At 39.7% G+C, this 27183-nt stretch overlaps 1 protein-coding gene across 1 annotated transcript in view; it reads left to right on the top strand.

The window, feature by feature from the left end:
• The window catches only part of LDLRAD3 (low density lipoprotein receptor class A domain containing 3), a 74403-nt gene extending 52866 nt beyond the window's left edge, over positions 1–21537 (top strand). The window contains exons 6-7 of the mRNA XM_009324671.1: positions 19296–19641; positions 21276–21537. Of these exons, the coding sequence (XP_009322946.1) occupies positions 19296–19641; positions 21276–21537 (608 nt within the window). The remainder of the gene's footprint in view (positions 1–19295; positions 19642–21275) is intronic.
• Positions 21538–27183: the final 5646 nt, after the last annotated feature.

Raw genomic sequence — 27183 nt, 5'->3', positions numbered from 1 at the left:
ACAACCCCAACTCTCTCAGCCTTTCTTCATAGGAGAGATGTTCCATCCCCCTGATCATTTTTGTGACCCTCCCTGGACCCGCTCCAACAGGTCCGTGTCTTTCTTATGCTGAGGGCTCCAGAGCTGGACGCAGTACTCCCGGCGGGGTCTCACCAGAGCGGAGTAGAGGGGCCGAATCACCTCCCTCGACCTGCTGGCCACGCTTCTTTTGATGCAGCCCAGGATACGATTGGCCTTCTGGGCTGCGAGCGCACATTGCTGGCTCATGTCCAGCTTTTCATCCACCAGTACCCCCAACTCCTTCTCGGCAGGGCTGCCTGTTGCACTGTATATGTTGCACTGTATAGAAAAGCACAAGCAGTCCTTGGACAAGAGATCAGAATCGCCATCTCCTGTTTCCCAGGTGAACTCTCTTAATTGCTAGGCCATGACCTACAGCCTAGGTAAGTTCATACACTTTGGGGAGATAAAACATGGATTTGAACTCCCTTGACCAGGTAAGATCACACAATCCCAATTTCCTTTGCTATCAGATGCTGGTGAAGGAGGAGAATAGAAGAATACTGCTTTTGTGTTAAATGTCATAATGCTGCAGTTCTGTTATGGAATTAGCATGCAATGAAGAACATGCATAATAATTGTTCTGTACAATGAGTGTCAAGTTTGGAGTCTTTGTGTAAGATGCAGCACTGAAAAGAGGGTGTGCAGCACAGAAATTGTCATTGTTTTCTCCTTTGTCTCTACAGATTCTATTACTTCAATACTGGTTTAATTATTTTCCTGGGTATGGTCTCTTGCTACTCATCCTTAAAGCATCATGGTTTTATTCCCCACAGCAGAAAACCTTTCCTTTACTGAAATTTGGCAAGTCACTTTCAAAAGGATGCAATTTTTCTGAGTCTGCAAACCTGATTTATTGGTTAATCCCCACAGAGGATGTAGAAAGTGTCATATGTTATAAGTTCTGTGAGTTTTTTGTCTAGACAGAGTATTAGAGTAGGGTTATAAAGATACTCAGGAACATATGCAATTTTTAAATGCAGGAGGACTGTATTACTAAGTACCTTCTCAGCTGCCAGTTGCTTTTCACTGGATACTTACGTTTTTTGAATAAATCCAAATGTCTGCAGTTGCTTCCTACTAAACAGCTTTTGCTGTGTTCAGCTACTAAGGTATCATTAAGCAAGTAATTGCTTTCATTGCTTGGGTTTTGCCGAGAACCAGCATCACTGTCTCCATTTGACACGTAGCCTTTTGAGATTTTTGGTCCAAAATCTTAGTGCAGAAAAAGAATGAAGGAAACACAGGTTTTCCTTCACAGAGGACTGAAAATCGGTGAGGTGGGTTTCAGATTGCTGACAGCTAGCCTAGAAGTCCCTTTAGGACATACCTCAGGAGAGAACAGAACTTCTTACCGTCATCATGTTGGGTGTGTTCTTGGTCTCTTCCAAACCCTTGATGTGAACAGGAAGCTCTGCAGACACTGCTGAAGGTGACAATTCTCATTCTCAGTGTTTGATGGGAAACACTTTGTACTGATGCTGTGTGGCCTAAAAGACTCTTCTGTTCCTCAGTCACCTCCACTCTCACTTCTGGCTCAAAGTTGTTTCCTAGGTTTCCTCTTTTCTTTCCCATTTCCTGTACTGCCCATCGTCCCCTATGAGAGTTCTGACTGTTTCACTTGAAGTGACCTGACCCCTGGCTCCAGTACCAAGGTGGCTGAGTGAAATGGTTGGTGAGAATAATGAGTCAGAGGAGAAAAATATCGATCAAACCTGAAGATGTTTAGGGACTTCTGACATCAGGTCCACTCTTACTGAGCTGACAAAGTTAAGGCTGAATAGGCCATTTGCCTATAACGGTCCAGTTCGTTTATTCCCATCAAATGTTCAGCTGCCATAGACCTCAGGTATGTTTGGATTAAACTTGTTAAACCAGTACTTCTTTGCAAGCATTGTATTACTGAGAATGGTATTTAAACTATGCCATAAGGGACAAATTCCTGTTTCCAGTGTCTTGCCAGACTGAGGATTTTCCCTTAGACTGAGGTCATCCTGCTAACGTTCACTGGTTTCAAGGGGAAACAAGCTCATTTTAAACCGCAGCAGTAATTAAATCTGCATGCCTACTTGACCGATTTGATATTTAATTAAAGCAGAAGTATTATGGTGGGGTAGTTGAGATAAATGACAGTCAACATTTGCAAGACTGACATAATCTGATTTTTCTTCTTTTTTTTTTCTTTTTAGGTTTTAAAAATGTTTCTTAGTATAGTATGTAGGTATGCATGGAGAAATCCTTAGGAAATATGTACTAACCTGAAATGTTCCTAGCAGGTATTTTCCAAGTTTTGAATAAGAGCATAGAAGACTTCCATCAGGTGAAAGATGCAGAGTACATAAAAACTTGAAGAATTTCACATCAAACCATTCATTGTATTTTTGTGTATATATCTGTGTAATACTCTTGCTAGCCATTAGCAGAATGAAGAAAAGAAATTTATTTGGTTAAGAAAATTTTAGAGTTGTTTACAAAGAGCTTTGCAATTTTGTGTGATTAGAAGTATTTAACTCTACTCAGTCTATGAAAGTATGCAACTGAATTTATGTTTTGCTTCACTTTTGAAATTGGACATGGTAAACCAGTAGGGATTTCTCCCCACTGAATTGCAAATTATCTGTAAAACAGAAATCATTGCTCTCTGACAGTGTAGCAGTCTAGTTTATTCAGAACCTCCTAGTTAATAGCACACATGTGGCTCACAGGTTCAACAGCTCTTAGACTGCTGAGACAGAACAAATACGGTATTCATTTGCTTTACTGGTAAGGGATCACTAATCATAGGTCTTTATGACACTTACTGAAAGTGCTTTTTTGGCATTCTTGGGGTCTTGACTTTCAATGCTTTTTCTTTTTAATTACCTTTTTAATTACTCCCCATCCACCCTGGGAACTCACTATTGCTCTTCACTCAGGAGTTTTGAAATGAGGAATTCCTCTTGGCTATTAAGTTTCCACCTTCCTTAGAATAGCTACTCTGGTGATTATGATGTACACCTCCTCCTGACTTGATGAAGGTCTCTTTCTGTCTCTTACTATGGATGTAGTCCAAGACAGCTTTAACCCTGTGCCCTGTCATACAGCTTTGTATTGCTCAAGCCTTTAGCGCTATTGTCACGTACTCTAATAAGCAGTTTCCAACACAGGTAGATGGGATTGTGTCTGGGATCTGATTTTTGTTGCAACAAGATTTTGAAACATTCTGGACATACTCCAGATGTAGTTGCTCTTACCAGTCTTTTGGAAGCTCTCGTTTATTGACGTTGTACCATATCTGAGGTGTTCTTCTTCAGCCTTTTGCTTTCTGAGGACACTAGTCTTCACTCTAGATAACTGGAAGAAAAGTTAGCAGTAACAATTCCCTTCCTGGCAGGATAGCCTGTGCTGTGGATCTTTGTGACAAATTTATTGTGGACAGATCTTTTGCCCTGTGGGAGCAACAGGAGTTTTTGCAGAATTGCAGACTTGATAAACTTTGTTTATTCCATTTATGTAGTGATGTCTTGCTCATAGGGTGGTCACTAAGTAAAAGCCACACTTTTGAGAAGAACTTGCTTTCCGAAGGAGTCAGCCTATAAACTGTCCACGTTGTGGTGTTGCAGCTCACTCTCTTTGGTTCTTGTAGGGAGACCTTGGAAGATTATAAGCGAAAATTTACCCATTGAGTTAGGTAAATGGCTTATAGAGACTGTGGAGGAGTAAGGAACAAGTGTTCTGTTTGCAAACTTCTCTTGTCCTTCTGAAAATCTACTAGCTGATTAGACATTTGTAAGATTTCTTGACAGATGAAAAAAATTAAATTTGATTAAACCCATTGAAGCTTCAGATTTAAGCTAGAAAAGGTGTTTGAAATACAGATGAGTTGACTTTGTTGTTGTTGTTTTGGTTTAAACAGTGATGAATTATTTTAATGGGCCAAAAAGCTAATATTGCCATTATTACAAGGTACTAAGGACATGAGTTTAAATGAAAATAACCTTAATAGTTGATTGATTTACGTGGGGCTATGTGGTGTGTGCCTCTGAAATGTCCTCTGGCTTGTCGAGATATGTTACTGGTCCTGTTTGAGTACCAGATGCATTCTGGAAATTGCTGGGGACCCCATCCAGGGCTTCTGTGTCTTGTGTCTGCTATCACAGCATGGAATTTAGATGCTTTTTAGTAGACAGCAAGATTTTACAATGTACAGTGTCTTTCATAAAAAGCATATCCCAAATCAATAAAACACCACGTGTACAATTGAAGTGGACTACCCTAGCAAATAAGGAGACCCTGTTAAATGCTTGCTTATAGCTTTGAAAGGCTTTGACCTGTTGATTTAAAAGTTTGCCATGCACAGCATGTACTCCTCAGCAATTATTTTTCTAGGCCAAGTCAAAATTTGGCTTTCCTGTTTGATTCTTCCTCTTCCCCCACCTCTCAAGGGAAGAAATATTTGTTACTTTTTTCAAAATCCATTGTAGAACTGGACATCCGAAATCGTTTGTCACCCTTGAAATATTAAGCACAATGTTTGAACCACAGTCAAAGAAAATTCCAGGTTTGAGCTTGATCTAAGCTAACTGTGGCACTGATGGGGTAGCCTGTGTCTCAGGGCATGACGTGCTAATGTACTGCATGAGATGCCAAGTGGCAGCGGGCAGGTTGAATATTCTTTGAAGAGTGTACAACTAACAAGCATATAGTAAATATGTATTAGGGCAACACTCTCTTATTTTAAATGATAAAATTTACAGTACTCCTCTATGCTACATTACTAAAACCAATTAAAAGAACATTTTGGTGTATGGCACCATCTGAGGTAAAAGCACCATGCTTACAAGAATGACTTGGTTTGAAAAATTTTAATTTTCAATTAAGCTTGAAAGGACAAAGTGCAAAATTAACTAACTTGCAATTAATTTCAGTAGTAATTATGTAAAAAATTCCAGGCATATAGAAGATGAGAAGCGTGGCATAATTGGTTGTGGAGTTTTTTACTGCTGTAATTACAGTGATGAATATGCATGGGGCTGTTTGGGGAAGGGAAGCACAGCAAGCAATTGTATTTAATTAAACTTTTAGCTGGCTTAGTTATGGAAGCTGTTCTTTGTTTTAATCCCTTCAAAACTGCTGTGAAACTCCAGAGGCAGGGTAGTTACACTCCAGAGTGTGAAAATGACGTTTTAGGATCTATTTTTCCTATGTAGAGGTCTCCCAGGTCATCTGTCACTTCATGAGTCGTAGGTAACCATTATGTTCCAGTTTTTCCAGCTCTTGAAACTTCTGTGAAAAGCCAATGAAAACAAATTGCACCTTTCATTGTTTGTGTATTTTACATCTTTTCTCTTTGAACATTTTGAGTTGCACAGGTGAGCATGAGGTGGAGGAACCATCGTGATCTTCAATAGCACGAGGCAAGAATCACTGCTGTACACAGTGATGTCAAGATCAGAGTCAGGCCCTTAGCTTCCAGAGGTCTCTTTTATGGGGTCCTTATCTATAGAAACAGAAATTAGCTGAAAAATTAAGGAAAAATGGTTTGTAAAGGGAGCAAGGAGTCATGAGGAGCGAGTGTGGGTATATGATTTGGGTTTTTTATTCAATATTTTCTAGATATTTGGGATGTTCCACTTAGTCTATAATCCAGTGTGATTTTGTTCTTTTTTTAATTTTCTTTCCTAATTTGTGTTTAGTCAAGTTTTTAAGATGATACGTAGGCATGTTAAATCAATCTCCGCCTTGAATGTATGGACACTGTAGATGGCTTGTTAAAATACCACAGTGCTGGGGAGGACAGTACTGAGTTGCTCAAGGATAATTAAGTGCACCTTAAGAGTAAAGCAATTAAGCTACCTCCTTTATGATAGTAAAGAAAAAGTAAATAATCCATTAAAGTGTGTGTGTGGAGAGCAGGGTATGGCTGATGGAAGCCTAGAACTCCCATTTCTGATCCTGGCTGACAATTTTTAGCTCTGCAACTTCAGGCAAATCATTTTATTAGCTAAAAAGCAAGGCTTAAAATAAGGAATATGTTTACCTATCTTGTTGGATTACTCTAACGTTTCTGCGACTTGTCTGTAAATACTTGAAGGAAGAGTACTATAAAAGAAATAGTATAGTTAGTTATTTGCATCTGTACTATTAAGAAGTAGTAGTAAATGTTTTTGTTTCTTCCTGTTTGAAATCAGGTAAACTCTTAACCTTTTTTGTTTTAAGAATGATTTTTAAAATTGCTGCAGATGTTTTTGTGTGTGTGTATGGAAACATGTCTCAGCTATTACAAAAGATGCTCCCTAGAAGCTTTTCCCACATGATGTGGTTATTCCCCAGGACATATTCTATATGGCCACCCAGCTTTTGTTTAAATATAGTCATGAAACATCATTTCACCTATTTTCTCTTTTTTCTGTGAAGTGTATCATTAAACTTGTCCTGCATCTATTCCCTTTTACCCTTGTCGCCTTTAGTTCTGGTCTGCCCAAGAATCTAAAAATGAGTCACTGAGCTTAATTTTTATAACCCATGGCTATTATAAATACTTCAATCATGTCTACTCTTAATAATCTTTTCTCAAGACTAAATAAATCATACTTTTTTCTCTTGATATTTAAGCCCTGTTTCCCCATTCATCTATCTTTGTTTTTCATGCTGTACTCTCACCAACCTAATTCTGTCTGTCTTCAAATAAGCTGGCCAAAATAGGATGCCAGAGTTCAAACGTGGTTTCATTGGGGATTTGTAGAATCATGCAACAATATGTTTAATATCCTTTGCTTGTGATAAGCCAGTTTTCTATTAACCTTCTTTACCACAGCTATGCATTAGACCAAGATTCTGTCAAAAAAGGTTCATTTTCATGTGACACATTAGCTAATTCAGTGCCCTTTAAACTATGCTTAGCTGTACTAATCATTATTTGCCTCCATACTTTCCATGCAGAATGTGAACTATAAGTATCCTACCAAAATCTCTTCATTTGTCCTTGCATACAGTAATTATCTTGATATAGTGATTAATAATTATGATTCTTGCCTCTTAATACAAATTTTAAAATACATTTTTCTTTCTTGCATCGTACACATGCTTTTCATATCAGGAATTGCACAATTCAGTATGACTAGTTCAGTCAGCCAGGGTCAAAGGGAAAACCAATGTTTCCACAATCTTTGTGGAAACAAAAAACAAGACTACATCTTCAGCGAGAATAAAATCTGGTGTTCTCACATTCATTAGACTACGTTTGTCAGTGCTGAATAAACAACCTTTCATCAAGTGCAGCAATTTTCTTCGTTCTGTAATTAAAGATATTTTTTGTTTTATTTATTTATATGAAAACTTGCTGAAGTGAGACCAAAATTTTTATAATGCATATTTCAAAGAGAGCAATGAAGGTTCTGGATAAAGTCCCAGGTACTATAGTATCTTGATTTACTGTCTGAAATGTTATGCTGATTCCATCCACAGAGGAAAGCTATCTAAGTTTACTCTACACATTAAAGGAGGAGATGAGCTCCTTCTTCCTTTGTGAATGCATGGTTAGCTTCTAAGGCTTGTAGAATTTATTGATTCGTCAATGAATCAATAGTTCTACTGAACTTGGCAGTAGGATGGGATCATGCAACAAGTGAGATAAAATTCTTTAAAAGAAGAGATCCATCCTCATTGTTAAGAGGGTGTTTTTGGTCTTTTTTCTGTTTATCTGAAGACAGGCTTGGTAAAACTAATGCACGTTCATCAGCTCACTTGGAGAAATAACCCAAATTTAGGTTTTATCAGGTATTTTGGGTTATTTGATTGGCAGGGTTGGAGGTTTTGGTTTTGGTTTTTTTTTTTGGACTATAGGCCAGCATATACATTCAGGACTATCAGAGGTCTCAGGCTACCTCCAAAGAGGCGTCTAGACTATTGTTAGCTCGAGGTGATCTATTCCAGTGCTTCATTATCCTTGCCACTTAGCAAGCTGAATCTGACATAGAGCTACACATGTAGCTTAGGAAGTTGATAGTAAGTTGTTGTGGTGCTTTGCCTTTAGGGGTAGGTGGTTCAGATTCAACCTGTCTTGTGGTTACTTACAATTGTAGGATTTTTGATATTCTGCAGAAAAACTTTGGGAAACTCTCCTGAGGACATAAAGGGATAATAGTCCTACAATAAAACCATCAGAGCGGTCAGGATAACTGGAAATCTAAAGGCATGGAGGCATGTGGTGCTACTACCATTCACTCACAGACAAAGGTAGCACTTCTAATCAATTAGATGTATGAAATAAAGCTGTGATCTCTCATGTTAGTCATTTGGGACACTTTCCTGCAGCTTTTGAAAGCACCCAGTTTATATTGTTAGTCAGAGCATGCATTGTTTTGATTTTCTTTCATTTCAAATTTCTGTATTTAAAAATATTAAAAGCTTCCTTGCAATGTTTTCTTCAGCATAAACAACCCCGATTCTTACAACCTTTCTTGGTAGTTAGTGTCTTATGGACATCTGATAATTCGTGTTGTTTTCCACCAAGCTCTGACTCATCTTTGCTTTTTTTTTTTTAAGTGTGATGTCCTGAGCTGGATAAATACTTTAGCAGACACCTTGCTAGGGCTGGGTACTGTTGGGGTTGCATTTTTCACTGCCAGTTAACACCCTATTCTCTGCTGACATGTGACTAAGTGTGATCCTGACCATCTCTGCTATTTTCTGATCATTTTGAGTTTTAATCTTGTCTAGCAGGGTGCTTGTGTTGCCTAACAGCAAGCTGAATAAGCATATTCTCCCTATTTTGTCATTCAGGTAGTTATTGAGTAGTATCAGATTCAGACCAGAGCTCTTTGGGCCTCCCTGAAAAGCTTTCCATTTTGTAATGAACCACTGGCAGCCACAGCCTTTGAATGGTTCCCTCCCACTCCCTATTTTCAGTGTCATATTTTCTAATCGAGTGAGATTTTTAGCCGAGGATGAAAAGCACAAGTTTATCTTCTTCCTGGTGTTAATGCCTTCCAGATGCTCGTTGGTGTGCCATTTGTGTACACTAGCTTTCAAATGCAGCTTTTTTCCTTTTTTCCTCTTTGCTTCACTTGCTTCTCTTTTTTTTTTTTTTTTTTTTTTCCCCCTCCCCTTTACTTGCCTCTCTTTTTTTTCTTTTTTCTTCCCCCTCTCTTTCTCTGGCATTAGATAGTCTGTGTCTTGTGATCAGGAAGGCCAAACAGGGCTATGCAATAGCTACTTTCACAACCAATTGTCATCTTTGCTGTTGTGTTTTATGCTTTCTTTCTTTCTTTTTTTAAACAATATTAAAGGAAAGATTTAGAGTTTGATTTGCAACCAAGTATGATGTTTGTTAAGACCTTCTTGAAGGTGTAACCTGAACATAGTGAAGCTACTGTGGCCACTGGCAAGACTTCCTTGCTGTTTACACTGAGTTTACAGAGCTTGTGGCTGGAAGGAAACATTAGTTTGTATGTCAAACAACTGTAATGCAAAGTCAGGATAACTTTAAGAAGCAAAGCATCTCATGATGTAATTTCATGCAGGTGCTTTCTCTGGTGGAACCAAGCACTGAGCTCCATCTTGGTTTGAACTGTGCATCTTCCCAAATCCACTCAGTTGTTGTGATCTTGCTTTCCTCTCCAGTCTCCTTTTGCTTCCTAGAGGCAGACAGGACAGCCTGCAGGGCTCTTGCTAGAATGGATTTGCTGCCTCTTTCCCCTGTTGCATCCTAGAAGCAGTCAGTGAAGGGGCATTGGGTAAGTATGAATGGATGGTGTGAAATGTGATCCCAGGAAAGGGATTAGGTGACCTAGCAAGTCTTGTCTGTCTCTGCTTTCTGTTTTGAGTCTTTTTTTAACTCAAGTTCACAACCTGCTAATGGTTTCTAAATCGTTAGGACACTATCTTGAACAAATGAAGCTATGTGGATTGTGTATCTGACAACATCTCTTCCTCTTCACAATTCTAGAAAAAATAGGATTGATAATAGTAATATATGACAGGGCATGGACTTTGTACTAACACTTTTTCAAAAGGCAGAGCCATTAAAATACAGTCCTTGAATGATTAAACTAAATTTAAAAGCTGATTAAAAACTTTACAGTATATCTGAATCATACCACTAGCAGTATTTCTTCCCAAGTATAGCTAACTCTGCAGGCTCGAAAACCCCGCACCGCATCTCTTCAAGCCTTATTATCCTTCTTATGAATCAGCTGTCCATACCACTAGTGTGGCATCTAGGAAAAAGCTAATGTGCACATTCTAGCTGAACAGTATGTATGTCGTCTTACCAATCTCCAGAATAAACACTGTAAAAAATGTGATTCATCTGTCTGTCCTGTACAGCATCCCATGTTCAGCTTTTTCCAGACATTCTATTGAAATAACATGCATTTTTGCAGGCATGTAGATCACCCAAGATAACTTGGTAACAGTTTTGCAACATGGTGTAATTTAGTTTCAGGTTTGATAGCTGAAAAAACCACAAGCGTTTCATCCACTGATTTTCATTTTAATTAGTTCACTTTTTGTTTTGAGTTGGGTTTTTTTCCTCCTAGATAGTCAAATGACTCCAAGGAATGTTGGCGGAGCATGTAATGGAAACTTGGATTCTAAACTCTCAGGGTCAGACTGGAATAGGAAAGGCAAAGCCACCCATGGCCTTTGACAAATCTGTTTTCCTTCATACTTTTAACTTGAAACTGCTTAAGACCTTTCAAAATTAACCAAGGTGAAGAATGCTTCTGCGCTGGCAGGGAGCAGGGAGCTGATACAATGTCCAGGCTCTTACCTACCTCAGAGCTCTGTTATTCCAATTAACCTTTGCAGAAGACAGGACAGTGCACTTGCACATAAATTTGCCAGTGTTCTCAAGGGTATTTGGTAGAAAATATACTTGTTGTGCCATTAGTTAAAGAAGTGAAGATAAAGCTGATGTTGGAGACTAACTGTGAGTCCACTTGGTTCTTGCTGGTTGAATTTCACAGTTCTGTTAACTTTTTCATTAAAACATTATTTTGTTTTAACTTTCAAGACTATACAATACTACTCATTAATTGTACACGATGGATTACACAGCAACCAGAGACCCAAAATCTGGATTTTTCCTGCAGTTGGGGAATACTGTTTGTGACTTGAACAAGGTGAGACTGGAATATCTCTTGGGAGATTAGGGGGAAGAAGCAGGCTGTGGTACAAGATCAATGGCTGTTATCTCCAACTTAGGCACAGTGCTTGCGCTGGGGCTAGAGCCTGGGATGCTGCTAGTTGTCACAGGTCTCAGCAAGAGCACCAACGGCTCATTTATGCTATGAAGACAATACAGTTTTTCTTTCTTTGAAGCATGTTCTTGCTTTATTTTATAAGCTAGGTCCACCAAAGAGCCTTTTAGTGGTGCTTCTATTTGAGATTTTCATTCTGCAGAACAGGTTTAATTTAGTGACTGGGAGGAAGACGATAGTAGTGGAAGCCCCTAGAGCTTTCAGTGCATCAGGCTCTTGCTGAGTGGCATCTTCCTGTCATAAAATGTTATGAGAAGTGTATAGTAACTAACTTTTTGGCAATGTCCCTGATGGTGGCCCTCCGTTTTCAAAGGAGAAAGAGGAGACAAACAGAAGTGACTGAACCCCTCTATTTAGAGAAAAGGACTTTATTAGGAGAAAGTTCATCCTTTTTATGTTCTGCCCCTGCTTTTGGGCATAGTTTCTGTACTGGCTGTGAAGTAATCAAATTATACCACTAACCTTTTGGGCTGTCACATATCCAGGAAGTGCTGCTTAGATCAATGTTGGAGTGATCCTGAATTGCATTTGAGTAACACTTTAATTGCCTCCTTGGCCTCCATCCAGCTGCCAAGCCTGGACCTTTTGTTTCCATGCTTGATGGCAGATTTTGGCTTTGCACGTTTTTACATTACTGCCAAGTTAATTTTAGAACTTTAGTTGCCATGGCTACTGCTAAGTATTTCTTAGTTCTCTACTTATTTGCTCAGTTTGCTGCTTTCCTTTTTTTTTTTTCTTTTTTTAATGTTTAAACTGTGATGTGTGAAGTGCATGGAATAATTATCCTACCCTGCAGAAGATAAAAAGGAGGGCATGTGAGAGGTGAGGCTCTTGATCTTCAGTCTGATGACTCAGCTGCTCTTTCAGCAGCTGCAAAGACTTTAAAACACTACTCTTGTAACGCGTGGTCAGGATGAGGGGTTTAAGTCTGGGGAGGAAGGCATAGGTAATGCACTCATTCTGATGCACTGAATGAGATGTGCTGAGACTGCTGCTAATTCTGCTGACTGGTACTGTCTTGAGGTTTATCTGTGTCTTGCTGTCTAGCTGTATAGACTTATAACTATATATAGTTCCAAGTCTTATGCTTAGCTTTAAATTCTTTGGAACAATGGCCATCATCTGATGGCCACCATCATTCGGCCACAACAACCCCATGCAGCGCTACAGGCTTGGGGAGGAGTGGCTGGAAAGCTGCCTGGCGGAAAAGGACCTGGGGGTGCTGGTCGACAGCCGGCTGAACATGAGCCGGCAGTGTGCCCAGGCGGCCAAGAAGGCCAATGGCATCCTGGCCTGTATCAGAAATAGCGTGGCCAGCAGGAGCAGGGAAGTGATCGTGCCCCTGTACTCGGCACTGGTGAGGCCGCACCTCGAATACTGTGTCCAATTTTGGGCCCCTCACTACAAGAAGGATGTTGCAATGTTGGAACGTGTCCAGAGAAGGGCAACGAGGCTGGTGAGGGGTCTGGAGAACAAGTCTTATGAGGAGCGGCTGAGGGAACTGGGGTTGTTTAGCCTGGAGAAAAGGAGGCTCAGGGGAGACCTCATCGCTCTCTACAACTACCTGAAAGGAGGCTGTAGCGAGGTGGGTGTTGGTCTCTTCTCCCAAGTAACTGGCGAAAGGACGAGAGGAAATGTCCTCAAGTTGCGCCAGGGGAGGTTTAGATTGGATGTGAGGAAAAATTTCTTTACTGAAAGAGTGGTTAAACATTGGAACAGGCTGCCCAGGGAAGTGGTTGAGTCACCATCCCTGGAAGTATTCAAAAGACGTGTAGATGAGGCACTTAGGGACATGGTTTAGTGGGCATGGTGGTGTTGGGTTGACGGTTGGACTTGATGATCTTGGAGGTCTCTTCCAACCTTAATGATTCTATGATTCTATGATCTTGCTCAGAGCCTGTACAGTACATTATAAAGAGAAATCCTATTTCATTAATAGAGCTCCAAGGTGCTACACTAACACCAATAATGATTAAAAAAAAATTATATGTATGGATGGATAACAAGTTCTCCATATCGAGATGTCCTACCCTGTTTATGCAGGCAAGGTCATGAATGTCTTTTCAGTCATCTGAAAGAATACCCAGTGCTATTTAGACTTCTGATTAATATTTGAAACACGCTTTTGAGGAAAATGTAGTTCTTGTCAGTACAGAAGAGCTTGGGAGAATGTCCTGAGAGCCCAAGAACATCATTATGTAGTTTTCAAGTGGGGATAGCAGGGCAGGGAGGCAGGCAGCAGTGGAGAAAAGAGCTGATGGGCAACTTCAGGAGCTGGGAATAGAGCCACCCTCTGCTCCAACTTCTTAGTGCCCTGGTGCCCTTTCAAGCCAGGACATCTATGCAGATCAGTGTTGTCTGGATGTGAGGCCGTTGCTGTTGACGTACCTGGAAGGAGCTTGGGGTTTCATCCTGCTGCTTTCCCAGAAATCTTATCCATTTACCAAGTACCTGGTAAGCGAAGATGTAATCATATTGTATTACTTTGGCTAATTCCCATAGATAAGATCTGTTTAGTATGTGTAACACCTCTATTAATAAATCGCTCTTCTGTGCCTGAAACAGAGTAAGCCAAAGCGGGCAGAAACACACTTTGAATGTAGTTGAAAACAAATCCTTGTTTTGGATGTCTAAGGGAAATATGAAGCTGCTTGGGGAGGGGAACAAATGGTAACTGAGCATGAAACTCCATGAAGTCAAGGTGCTGTGCTGTCTGGGCTAGATCTTGTTTGTAGCTTGGAGAAGGGCAGTAGGGAAAAAGATAACTGGGTGAGAAAGGACATCACTAGAATAAAGAATATTCTGAAAGCCCAGTGCACAAAATCTACATAAGACTTATTTTAGTGGGACATAAAATCATCAAGGATGAGAAATTTAAGAGCTTTTGGAGACTTAGCTGAATGCCCTAGGAACTCCTAGCACAAAAAGTAAATAATGTGCAGAGGCTCTGCCTGTCTGTATTTGATTTTTGTCGTCTTTAACCTTCCAAGCTGCAGCTCTGCTCTTTAACCAGTTGGAATTTAAATGTGTTGCTACAGTAGCGTCTTTGTTGGAGATGGACCATGACTCGTGCTCATTAAGGCTACAGATGTCTGCTCAGATTATGTGTTTCAAAAGCTTTTTCTCTGATAAACTGTGAAAAGCCAGGCTTGAGCAGAGGATTGTGAAAGATAAAATAACAGCCCCTCATCCCTGTGTCTGGCAGACTTAATGCAGTTACTCTCAGATCTTCTTAAAAACTTTAAGACAGCAAATTTGTTCACAGTCAATAAGAGAGCCCTCTGAGCACAACCCGTTATGTTTCCTTTATCAGTCTTTTCCTAAGTTATTCACAAAGCTTTTTACACTCCAAAAATCTCTAATCTGCAAATTCAGCATTTCCCAGATAATAAGGTTTAATAGGCATAAGTGGCATTGATAAATCTTTATATGTGGTGTGATTAGAAAACATAGATCTTCTTAAGGGGGTGGAAAAAAAGCACTGAAGAATAAATACTCCATGAATTTAAGCTAAATTAGCTTGCCCACTCACCTTTTTTGTGAATTTGCGTTAATTGCAGAGCAGACAACTTTTTAAGCCTGCCTGGATAATACCTCCTTCTTCTGGGAGAAGATGACTGAATTATCAAGAAATTCAGTTCAATGACTTCTGTGATGTGTAAACATTTGCTGAAAGTTACTAGAGCAGAACTAGAGAGTCATGGCTTTTTCTTTCTAAAGTAGTTGTGCATGTCCAGCTAAGATTTTTCAGGTGTTCTTATATCTCACCTTCTCCCTATTACAATGTGCACAAAATGGATAGAGGCTCATCGGGCAGTCTCAGCTAGGTACCTGTCATTCCTTTCCACACGTCTGTATACTCACCTTGCTCTACAAAAAACCAGACTGTTACCAAGGAATTACCAAGAAGTTATTCATTTCAACATGATCAGATGTATAGTAAGATGAAGAAAAAACTTGATGTAAAAGTCTCTTGTATGCAAAACTGTCTCATAGTTCTGCTACTTTTGTTTTAGCTGTGCTATAGAGCAGTTTTCTTGCCAGAGCATTATTTTGGAAGACCGTTAAGGGCAGTTAATTTCTTTTCCTTGAATGGGAAGTTCCCTCTCTAGGGCTACAAGCCAAGCAGTGCTGATAGGCTCAGGTAATGTTAATTTCATCTTCTGCAGGTTTGGATTTACTGACTTTTCTAGAAAAGGGAGGTTAGATGCAGGTTGGTCTTTCTTGGTTTAAACTACACCACAGCAGAAGCGAAATACCACTGTACTTCACTTATGAGCGTGTTTTACTAAGACACCTTAAGGTTGTGTCTTCTTGGCCCAGAAAACCCACCTATAAGGCAAGAATAAGGTTGTTATGGTGGTGGAAGAAGACTTTGTCTCGATGATAACTGAATCTTCCTAGACAGAACTCCGTCTCAGAGATATGATGTGCTCTATGTCTTTTCCTGTAAAGGTATGAAGACTATGCATGTTTAGGGAGCTGGATTCTTTGCATGGAGAGGGAGAGCGTCTCCATGCAAAGTACTGAGCACTGCCCAGGGCACAAGAAAGAGCACTTGACAAATAAACCAGATTCTTTCCTCTTCACAGGATATATCTGTACTCCTCAGTGCATACTCCTCAGTGCAGCTCCATGTTAGAGACAAACAGGCTAGAACTAGCTGAACTGATGGAGATGCTAATTCAGATCCCAAAAGCAATATTGATGTGTTGGCTGGTTCAAAGGCTGCACCAGATAGCACTATTCAAAACAGCACCTTCACGGCTATACTTCTGGTTCAGAGATCTCTACACAGAACTGTAGTCCCTCAGTAGTGTAGGCATGCCCTAAGATTGCCCTTGTTCTCAGAGACACAGTGAACTAAATGGGAATACAAGCAACAGATCTAAAAACGTGAAAAGGAATAGAGAGTTACTGGTAAACAAATGATGTTTCATTAGCCACAGTAATCCCAAAGCTCCAAAACAGCATGTTAACTGCAAATTTGCCCAAAATCTCTGCAAGATATGTGGGTTGTTGTATGAAAAGGATCATAAAACCAGATAAAATAGATGTTTTGTTTCAGGCCGGTCATCAGATCCCATCTGACTTTTGAAAAAATATTTTTTTTTTTCTTCAGCAATCTGTTTAATCTGTTTGGATTTATGGGGGCTTTTCGTAGCATCTTTTAGAAGATGCTATCCTAAACAGATGGATAACCTTAAAAGTTTTGAAAAGAAGTTAACGTATAATTCAATTCTCTCATTTTTCTTCCCTTTTAATAAGATGGAGCGTATAAAGAGAAGGGACTGTGCTGCTGCAGAATGATCCCATGGTAACTAATTAGGTCTCATCAGGTCTGCAAAGGCATCCTGTTCTCAGTCCTATACCAATGTGCTGTAACCAGTGAGCCAAGCTGAATGAAAGTCTTGTGGTATTTTACTGGGATGTCATAATATTTATCTTCCTTTCACTGAAGAATTTCAGGTAGTGGTATTCATCCATGGATCATTCCTTGCAAATAAACTTGTTGATGTTTGCATAAAAATGATCTGCTTGTCACTATACTCCCTATGCTGGCTCTTGTCCATGATGTGTGACATGAATTCATTTCTCAGCTGGTGAATTTAGGGAGTGTATTAAAGAAGCCACAACAATATGTGATAAGCTGTAATTAAAATTACTAACGCATGTAAATTCCTTTCCTCCCTTCTGCTTTGATTTACATTCTTCATGCAGACTTTGTTCAGTTTGAGTGAGCCAGAGACCTAGTGTTGACTGGTAATAATGATTTCTGCTTTCTCTCGAGCACAGTTTGCATGGGGAAATAAACTTAGCAAGGATCCTCACTGAGGTGTGATGCTAGGTATCAAGAAAACTGTGTGGCTTGCAGCTGGCCTGCAAAGCTCTGGTCTGTGGTTGTAGTGGCATCATCAGTAAAACAGATCTATTTAAGAGCAGTAGTTTTCATAGTCAGTAGCAGGACCAATAATCATGTTCTCTTAGTTCTGGTACAGTCTTTCTTTCCCATCTCATCCCTTCTTACTAAAATATCTATGATTTAAAATGGAGATGTTTAAAGGATTAGCCATTTTATGTTGTATTGTCTTAACTGACTAATGCGTAAGTTATTTTTAGTGATGCTGAAAAATGTGATTTGGTGTTTAACCATGGAAGTGAACTACCAAAATCAAATATTGAGAGAAATACCCAAAGCATCTTGATGCAGAACAATGGGTGCTTGAGGAAAGCTCTGCTATTATGCCAGACGCAGTCGGTATATATTTCATTATTTTGTTGCTAGGGAAATTTGTGGCTCAGTTGCAATTCTGAGTGACCAAAAAGCAGTTTTAGTTGATAGGCGAATGAAAGGAAAATAGTATGTTAAGATTTACTGTCCCAGCCTTCTGCAGTAGGAAATGAAGAATTTGGATGGATAGTCCTCTTGTAATTTTGTGGATTTTGGAGGTCAAGGGGTTGGGCTTGTTTTGTTTGTTTTTTACTTAGTCTCTCGTTTTTCTTGAGGTAGATTAATGTCTTGTATCAGAATAGTATTTTTCTTTTTGAGGCTGTAAGGAGTTACAGCCTGCACAGAAATAGAAATTCTCCCCAAAAAAGAAAACAGTACTCAAAGGCTGTATGACCTTGTGAACAGGGGGCCGAAATGGAGTCAGAGGAACATGGTTCTGTGGTGCTTGGCACTGGCCTCAAGTGCGGCAGAGTCGCATCAGTGTGTTTATGCCATTTTGCTTCTCTGAGCCTTTCCTCCTTTGCATTTTGTTGCCTTTTATTGTGTTTTCTCATAAGATTTGCATGCAGTTCAAGAACCATTCAGATGTTGTCCAAAGTCATTATTCCATTACCTTTTTGCTTCTCTGGGCCCAGAGCCTGGGCAGGAATTCCTTCTCCTGTATCATGACTCTGAACAAACTCAACTGTAACTTCTCCTACAATTCTCGGTAACTTTGCTGATTCGTCAGTGCCTCCTGCAAATAAAATATATACTATATACTATTTGAAGTACCTCTTCTGATCTCGTCGTCTCATCTCTTCTCATCATCCTTCTAATACTGCTGTTTAGGGTCGTGCTTCTGCTCCTGCTCCCTGCCACTCAGTTCCCATTCCCTTCACAATTTCCACCTCAAATTAAAGCTCATTTGTGTGAGCTCATCTTTCATGGCCTCAGCCCAGCTCATGTTTTTGTTTTCCTCATCTTTGTTCTACCCTAATCTGGTTTTTTGTTTGGTTTGAGGGTTTTGTTTTGTTTCGCTTTTACCATTCACTTCTTTCACTGCACTTTTTGCTTTTAGATTTTCACATCTCTTACTGGTATCACATCTGCCAGGCTTACATCACTGTTTTTGCTGTTCCAACACCCTTTCTTCTTTTGAATTTTTTCCAGCAGGAGGTCTTCTGATCACAAACATCCAAATAACCATCCTTTACTGAGCAGCTATCTGTATTTTGTCCCATACTTATTTTGGACTGTTAGATCTGTGGAGCACAGGATGTAGTTGCTGCCTTTTTTGATAAACTACACGTAAACTTTGACTGCACTGCAAGTTATCATTAAAAGTAAAGATCAGGCCTTTTACATCTCTGATTCTAGTGTGCTTTGCCAGGTACAGCTGAGGTACTGTGCTTATGCCTCGGAACTGGGTGTCTCACCTCTGGAAACAAAAAGTTATGACTGATAGATAGGGATGGGGGAGATACTCCCATGATAGTGCACATGCTTCCTACTATGGTGGCATGTATTCCTTTTTCTCAGTTTGTCTCTCCCTAGTAGTTTATCTGCTGGCACTTATTGCGGGTCAGGATGGACTGAGTGATAGTCAGCCAATCTCTGATTTCCATGCATGTGCTTTTAATAAGCTGATTTTCCACAATCCAAAGAAAAAAGGAAAACTTACTTTTGTCACACAGTGCGTTAGCGGAAAACACAGCATAGGTTAAGAGCAGCTTTATATTGAAACAAATCTCAGTCTTCCTTTTCTTTTTGTCTTGCAGAGGCAGGCAGCGGCCAAGACTACATGACCCCAGAAAATCAGCTACTTTACTACCCTAGTATTACCTATGCTATCATTGGTAGCTCTGTCATTTTCGTACTTGTGGTGGCCTTTCTTGCCTTAGTCCTGCATCACCAACGGAAACGCAACAATCTCATGACCCTGCCAGTGCATCGACTGCAGCACCCTGTCCTGCTGTCCCGGCTGGTGGTCCTTGATCACCCACACCACTGCAGCGTCACCTACAACGTCAACAATGGGATCCAGTACGTGTCCAACCAGGCCTACCACAGGCCAGTGGACCTGGACTCTCCACCATCCTATTCAGAGGCTGTGCTCGACCAAAGGTATGTACAGGAGCTAATTCTGTGGTCACCAAAGTTTCATGCTACTGGTTGCAGCTCTGTTAGTCTGTACTTCTGCTCCCGACTTATCCTTATTACTGCTTTTGGCAGAATTAGTGTTGCAGTTCTGTCACATGCATAGGGCCAAATTTGGGCAAATTTGACCTCCTCCTGCATATGAAAAATTCATTGTCCTCAGGTCCCCGTACTGTTACTGGTATTAAACGGATTTAAGGCGAACTTCAGTCATGCTCTTTTAGCGTGTGTCGTTGGTAGTAGAGATTTTGAGGATGGCAGGAGAATGCAAAGAAATGTATCACTTGTCTAGTAGTGATATCCTGTGTCAGTCTGGAATCAAAACATGAAAATTTGGAGTTTTGCCAAAAAACAGCTAGGTTGTAGGTCATACTATTTAAAAAAAAAAATTACCCTGGTCATATGTGGGAAGTATATAAAGGTCTTCAATTCTTACATAAAGAAATTGTATAGTCCCTCTGCTCTGTACTACTTTCCCTTTACCAATAGAAGAAAAGAACAGGACTCTGAAATGGAAAGCGCTGTTGTCATTTTAAATAGCTGAAAGTGTGCTGAATTTTTGTGGGTAGGTGTGGTTTGGGTTATGATGTTTTATTTGTAGATAATTAACCTTCGTTTTAACCTCTGTCTGTAAAGTCTTCCCAAACAAAACTCCTAGACTGACATCCTCTGTACATAAAAAGGTCATGGTATGAACTTTAATGATCCAGATTGTTCACTGTCACCCTGTCAGTATTTTTTAGTACATACTCTGAGATCTAAGAATGATAGTATAATCATTTACATTCCTATTCTCTGCTTCATTTGGCAGCAGCTCCCTTGTCTTAATGTTGACATTCATAATAATGATATCTTTTCATTAGTAAGGACAACTAAATGAGCAGCTGTCCAGATTGTAATCACTTCTCACCTGGGCTGATACAAACTACCAGTAATTTCAGAGCTAATTGCTCCCAGGACCTGTTATCAATCTGCTAAACCCTTCAGTCCCTTTACTTGTTTACTATCAGAACCAAAAAACAGTTTTCCTGAATCCAGTACTCATCTTGTCTATGCCTACTTAGCAGTTGCTCTGCATGTGATATCATGACAGCAAAAGTGATTTGTCATGTGGAGAATTCAGTTCGTTATTTATTTGTAGACCCTAAGCCATTAGTCTCTGTCACTTAATGGAGGTTTCCTCAGAGCTTTCTTGTGTTCACATCATTATCTATAGGTGTAAATCCACTACTTGTTTCTTTTAAAGCGCTTTCTCAGGTTGTGTAAATATTACACAGGAAAAATTCTTACCTCTTGCAGCTGTCTTTGAGGGTAAGCCGAGATTTGTTGGAAGTGCATACCCATGAAAATAGGAGTGTAGAGTGTTAAGCAGGATGTAATTAGCTATGTTGCATCTTGACCAGAAACCTTGGTGTCCAGTGGTGGTGTGGATGTTTTGAAATTACCTGAATAATGTAGGCAAGTCTGTTTGAGATCTCCTTATAGGTGTCATCATGGAAAAGCTAAGAAATACTGTTTGGTTTTTTCATAATTGGAAAACTATGTACTTTCTTCTGTACTACTGTTTTCAGTAACCTCTTACTACGTTGTGTATCTTACAGCAGACCACCTTGGTTTGACCTTCCTCCACCACCTTATTGTTCTGAATCTGAATCCCCTAATCAGCCAGATCTTCCTCCTTACCGATCTCGGACAGGAAGCTTGGCGAGCACAGACACACCCATGGCAGGAAGCCCTCTGGGCACAACCGGCAGTTGGACAAGAGACATCCATGACGGCATGGATGGCCACAGAACTCTTCTTGAGAGGACAGCAGATCAAAGCGATTCTCTGGTCAACCACATTGCTGAAAGAGAAGTGTAACTGCTCCAGTATTTGGGATGGGCAGAAAGGCATTTACTTTTTCAAGTCTGTATGGGTTAATCTGCTGTGGCTAATAGGTTTCAGGGGGACGTGCCTGAATGATGACTTGATTTGAATCCACACTAAGTTAATATTTTAATTCAGCATTTTGGGCTCATCAAAGACAGAGCTGTGAGAGCTAAACCTAGAGTCACATCAGCTCTCCACAATATTTCTGCGAGCAAGTGCCAGTTCAGACCAGTAAGAGAAACATCAGTACTGTGTCAAAGAACTGATGTGATGTATTTCTTGGACTATTTACTGTATATGAATGTATATATGTGCATGTATAATATATACAGATGTTGCACACGAAGACTATGCCAGAAGGACTCTTGTTTTCAGACTGCCTCCCATCCTGTCGACATGTGAGCTGTTTCTTCTTACTGTCTGGTGCCAGCTCGTGGTCATCGAAGCATATGAGAGGCAGTCTTTCTGCTTGGAGGTCTGGTGCCCAACGCTAGCCCACTGGCAGTGCTCAAATTGCAGAAAATGTCCTATTTGACCCTTCTCTTCATGGCCTGGAACATTCTCACTGTGAATGTAGTTTTCAAAGTTTAAGCTTGTGAAGATGTAACAACTCTAACTGAACAAGCGAGGGTTTTTTCCCAGATGCTAATATCTAGGCCAAATTTGCATGGATTTTCTCAGGAACGCCACAAAGGTTGGCTTATCTGTCAAACTTCAAGGCTGAGTACAGAGGCACTGAAGCTTCTCAACAAACCAGCACAAGACTTCAAGTGTGGCAAAACATTACTCCGTGTGTTCCTCCTTAAAAAAAACACAACCAAACAACAAAACAAAAAAATCCCAAACTGTTGCAGCTAAATCTTGAACACCAAAACCAGCTTGAGGCAAACACCCATCACGGAAAGCTTTAGTGTGAATGACTAGTTTGTTATATTTGTAAAATAACTGAAAGCAGGTCATGTAGTGAAAGGTGTTGGGCTTGTCGGCTGTGTCTACAGCGTGTATATGTACATGCATGGATACACATGTTTAATACTGTGTGTATCTATGTAAATAGCGTATTGCATAGGTTTAGTTCTACTGCACCAGTAGAACTCTAAAACGTCAACGTTTCACTTATGATATTCTCATTGGTTTTTATGGAGTTTGCCATTATTCATGTTCATTTGGTTGAAATTCTAGCTTCTGCAGAAAAACAGAATTATTTGTGTCTGTTTTATCCTAACGCTTAGAATGGTCTCCTGTGAAGTGTGTTTCAGTGCACAGTGTTGAATCACCTGTGTGAAAGCATCTCAGAGGTAAAGGTATTCAGAGTGGCAAGAGGAAAGGTAAGCTGTGAATTTTAATGCCACTGCAGTGCTGTGCTTGTGCTCAGTATACAGAAGACAATGCGGTGTCTTCCTCTTGTCCAGAGAGAAATTGGCCTTGAAAAATTATTTATATTTGTCTATCAGACACACTTCCCATTCTTCTTACATGTAATGAACAGTGTCATTAAACAGACTTTGCTATTTAATGGAAATGAAGGAAGCTGACTGCCCACACCTTCTGCTTTCTTCCTCCCCTTCTTTCGCCCAAAAGTTATATGCTCAGAATCCAAGAATTTTTGAGCTTTAGTGTAGGTAGGGGAATGACTCGAGTTCAGTCTCAGTTCCCACACATACACTTGAATTTTTTTGTGTTTGTTTTTTTTTTTTTTTTCATTTTCGGCTCTGGAGTCTACTGTCACGGTATGTAAGAGGCAGGGGCCAGATGGATTTACAAGCACAGGTCATTCCAGGACTTGAGATGGTATGGTGGGGAGCACTGGAGAATTCTAATGCTGACTTTGGAAAGCAGATTAATGGCAGCCTTTCATTACAGGCTTAGGCAGCTTGTCTTGAAGTGCCTTGGTGAAGATGCTGCTAGGTCCTTGTAAAGCAGTGTACAAGATCGGGTCAGATTTCATCCTTTGTTGGGAGCTCAAGCAATGTAATTATGCTGTCCTTGACAAAGCAGAACTTGGCTAATTAATGACTCCGTCCGACTTGATAGGCAGACTGTTGTCATTGTCACATAGCAGGCAGTTATTACTTATTTTACAGGTAGGTTAAACTCAGGTACATAGCTGAGTTAATAGTAAAGGTGGGTGCAGGGGTGTCTCCTGTGAGCACTGGGCCCTGCTGTCCTTCCCAGCCTTTCATTATGGTTCTGCTTGGCCTCTGTAAGAGAGCTACGTAATGCTGTATCAGAATTAGCCTTAATGTTTTTCTGTTGCAGTTTTTAAAACATTATATTGGACTTTAAAACATACTACTGAAGAGTTTGCAGTAGTTTCATTAGAATTAGACATCTTTTTAATTTTAAAGTTGCCTAAGGCTGTATTAGTGAAACTAAATCATTGTGTCCAGTGGAACTTACATGGCACGTATCCCTCATGCAGGCCTTCCACGGGGATTGCATTTTACCACGTGTATTCTAAGACACCAGGGCGTGTGCAAACCAAATATTTTTTGCCTATGGCATCTGAAAAACATTGCCTTCCATTGCTTAGAAGTAGGAAAAGAGTGGACATAGCCTGCTGCTTCTGCCTTCTGTGTCAGTCACTGTCATATATGTACATATATATATATTAAAAAAAAGATACTCTTTCAGGTTGTATATATTCATGTAACTTTTGCATTAAGATAATCTATTTGGACTTTACAAAAAAAAGAAGGAAAAAACATTCTAAATGGTGTGACATTTTCCCTTCCAGCTAAGGGTGTATTTATCTTTGTATAGGCATCTTTTAGTTTTTGAGAGCACGAGTTACAAAAGGAGATTGTGCCTTTCTGATTGATTGTTGATTTGGGAGGCTGTTAACTACATTTATGGGTGTTGTTACATATCATTGTCTAGAGATCCAAAAAGAGAAACAAGTCTTGTCTTCCTCTTTGTTGTTACTTATGGGGACCACTGAACTTTGAGGAGTACAGAAGTTCAGCATCTTGTTCCAAAAAGGCATGCTAAAACTTTAAGGGGGGGTTTCATCTTACTCCAGTTTTCTGGTTTGTAGAACAGATTTGCTAGCTGGTTTCTTTGGAAATTGCTGTAGTATCACACAGAAATTGTTTATAATGTGTCACTTCTAGTAGTGTTAATACAGCGTTATACTGCATTATTCAGTGGAATCTTTGGGAAAGCATGGTAGCAACAACTGCACTGATGAAACTAAATATTTGATTGAAAATCCTGCAGCTTGTAAGGCTGAAGTTAAATGTTCATGAAATACCATGTGGTAGGATTTCTTTTCAGTAGCTGGTAAAATTGGAATTGATCATTCTATTGTTTGCAATTGCTCTTAACCTTTTAGTTTGAGGTTAGTCCTCCAGGAGCTTTCCTTTATACTTAATATTTAAACAAATCGATGTTATTTCAAAGACCTATTCTTACAAGAGTAAAACTGATTAAAGTTTTCTTTCAGAGCCAAATTCTGATTCCACATCTGTATTGAATGGTGGCCACTGGTATAAGTAGTTCTCCTCAGCACAGGTATTAATATATTTGATTCCAACAAAACAATTTGAAGAAATGACTGCTTGAGGTAAATGAAGGAATGTGGATTAGCCTGTTGGAAATAAGATTTGGGTTATTTAAAAATAAACAAATAAATAAATTTCAGGAGTTTTGAATGTCTGTAACCTCTGTTGAAGTCAAAGTGCTGTGTATTTAAGATTAGGCCATTAGTGAGTCTGCTTGATAATAATCTGAAGCTCCTTGTAAGACAAATTACAGTTTACCTCTCTGGTATTGTGTTAATGGAAAACTGGCAGTAATGCTTTTAAAAGAGAGCCTGTGAGTACTTTTCTCGGCTCTTGTCTGTAGTGACATACACGACAACACTGACATGCATTGAGATTTTTAAATAACTGCATTCATTCTTCTTCTCCTTTTAAGTCAAATCAGTTTTATTTACACCAATTTACTTTGATACAGCTAATAGGGCCTTTGTGATAGATTTAGAAGCTGGGTGGAGGAAAGAGATGATGACTCTCATTTTAATTAGTGCTGCAGCTTGTTAATCTTGTGCATTTTACTTTTTAGACGTCTTAGGAAAGACAAATGGTTTTAGTAGATAAGAAAGACTATTAACGATTAAAAGGATAGAAGGACACTGATTCTGAATTTAATTTTTAATGACTATTTAAAATTGTATAAATGAAGGAAGAATTTAATGCTGTATTTTTAATGTGGTGATCAGATGGCAAGTACTGTTTTTAACTGTTGCTCATCGGAAGCTACTTTGCATATAATGCCTGGAACTAAAATGGTAAGACAAGTGCTCTTCTTGCAGTTCATACTAGATCTGAAATATTTTTTATTAACACAAGGCTATATTGCACCCGTGGACTAAAATATGTGACTGCAGAAAGAATTTCAATACTGTGCTGGATTCTGCCTGAATGTATCCCAATACAGGACTGTGGCCTTCATTTGTCCTTTTTTTTATCTGATTTGAGGGGTTTTGTCAACTTGAAATGGAGATGTTACATAAGAGCTTTAAGGGAGGTTGTATGTTGAAACCCAAGCTTGTCTTAAACTTTTGTAAACTGGAAATCTTCAAAAATGTATTCTGTATTCCTGAATAAAGTTGGTGTTTTAATACTGTTCACAAGTGAGGATGTCCCCTGTCTGATGAAGTCTCAGTTGCTTTAGTTTTATAGCCTCCTACATGAGGCTTCTTCCAACTTCTTTTGCATTCACTGTTAAGTTTCGTTAAATCTTTGTGGGTTTTAAACATATTTTTAAAAGGAAGTGATATTGGAAAACCACATGTACATGTGTGTATAAAAATATACTGATACATATGTCTCCATATTTATACAAATGAAAATTGCTTAATTTCATAATTTCTCATTCTCATTTTGCCATTCTGTTTGTACTATCAAAGACGAGGCATCTGAAGCAGTCATGTTTTGTTGTTGTCTGCTTTGTAGCAAAGCTCTAGAGGCTTCAGCAGAGGTTCGTGCTCAGTGCTGGTTTCTGCATACGGATTTACTAGCAGAGCTAAGGGGCCTTTAGCGTTAGCTTCTACCTCTTCCTTTCCGCCTGCCACTTTCCCATCACATGTTCCCAGCACAACATCCCTGTTTATCTCTAGGTCTGTGATCCATGTGCCAGACGCGTGAGCCACATTCAAGTTGAGATGCTCTGTGGAGGCTGTGTGTCTGGCTGAAGTCCAATGTCAGGGCTCTTTTTCCTCTGCATATGCCTGATGCAGGCACCACCACTATCATGGGAACCGTCCAGACCTTCTTGACGTCTGGATCATAGCCACTCTTCTTGTCAAGGTGCTTCATTAGAGACAGTCCTGTCACTCAAAGGACTAGCATTAAGAAATACCCCTTATGTTATGAAGTTATTTTCACAAACTAAGGAGAACGGGTTCAAATGTTATGTCTAAATATTTCAATCTATATAAGTATATAGAGGTTGACAAATTTCACTTCCATCATAGAATCATAGAATCATTAAGGTTGGAAAAGACCTCTAAGATCATCGAGTCCAACCATCAACCCACCACCACCATGCCCACTAAACCATGTCCATAAGTGCCTCATCTACACGTCTTTTAAATATTTCCAGGGATGGTGACTCAACCACTTCCCTGCGCAG

The sequence above is a fragment of the Pygoscelis adeliae genome, unplaced genomic scaffold (genome assembly GCF_000699105.1).
Source record: "Pygoscelis adeliae isolate BGI_AS28 unplaced genomic scaffold, ASM69910v1 Scaffold225, whole genome shotgun sequence".
Taxonomy (NCBI): domain Eukaryota; kingdom Metazoa; phylum Chordata; class Aves; order Sphenisciformes; family Spheniscidae; genus Pygoscelis; species Pygoscelis adeliae.
The sequence above is the reverse complement of the archived record's forward strand: the minus strand, read 5'-3'. Positions and strand labels throughout refer to the sequence as shown.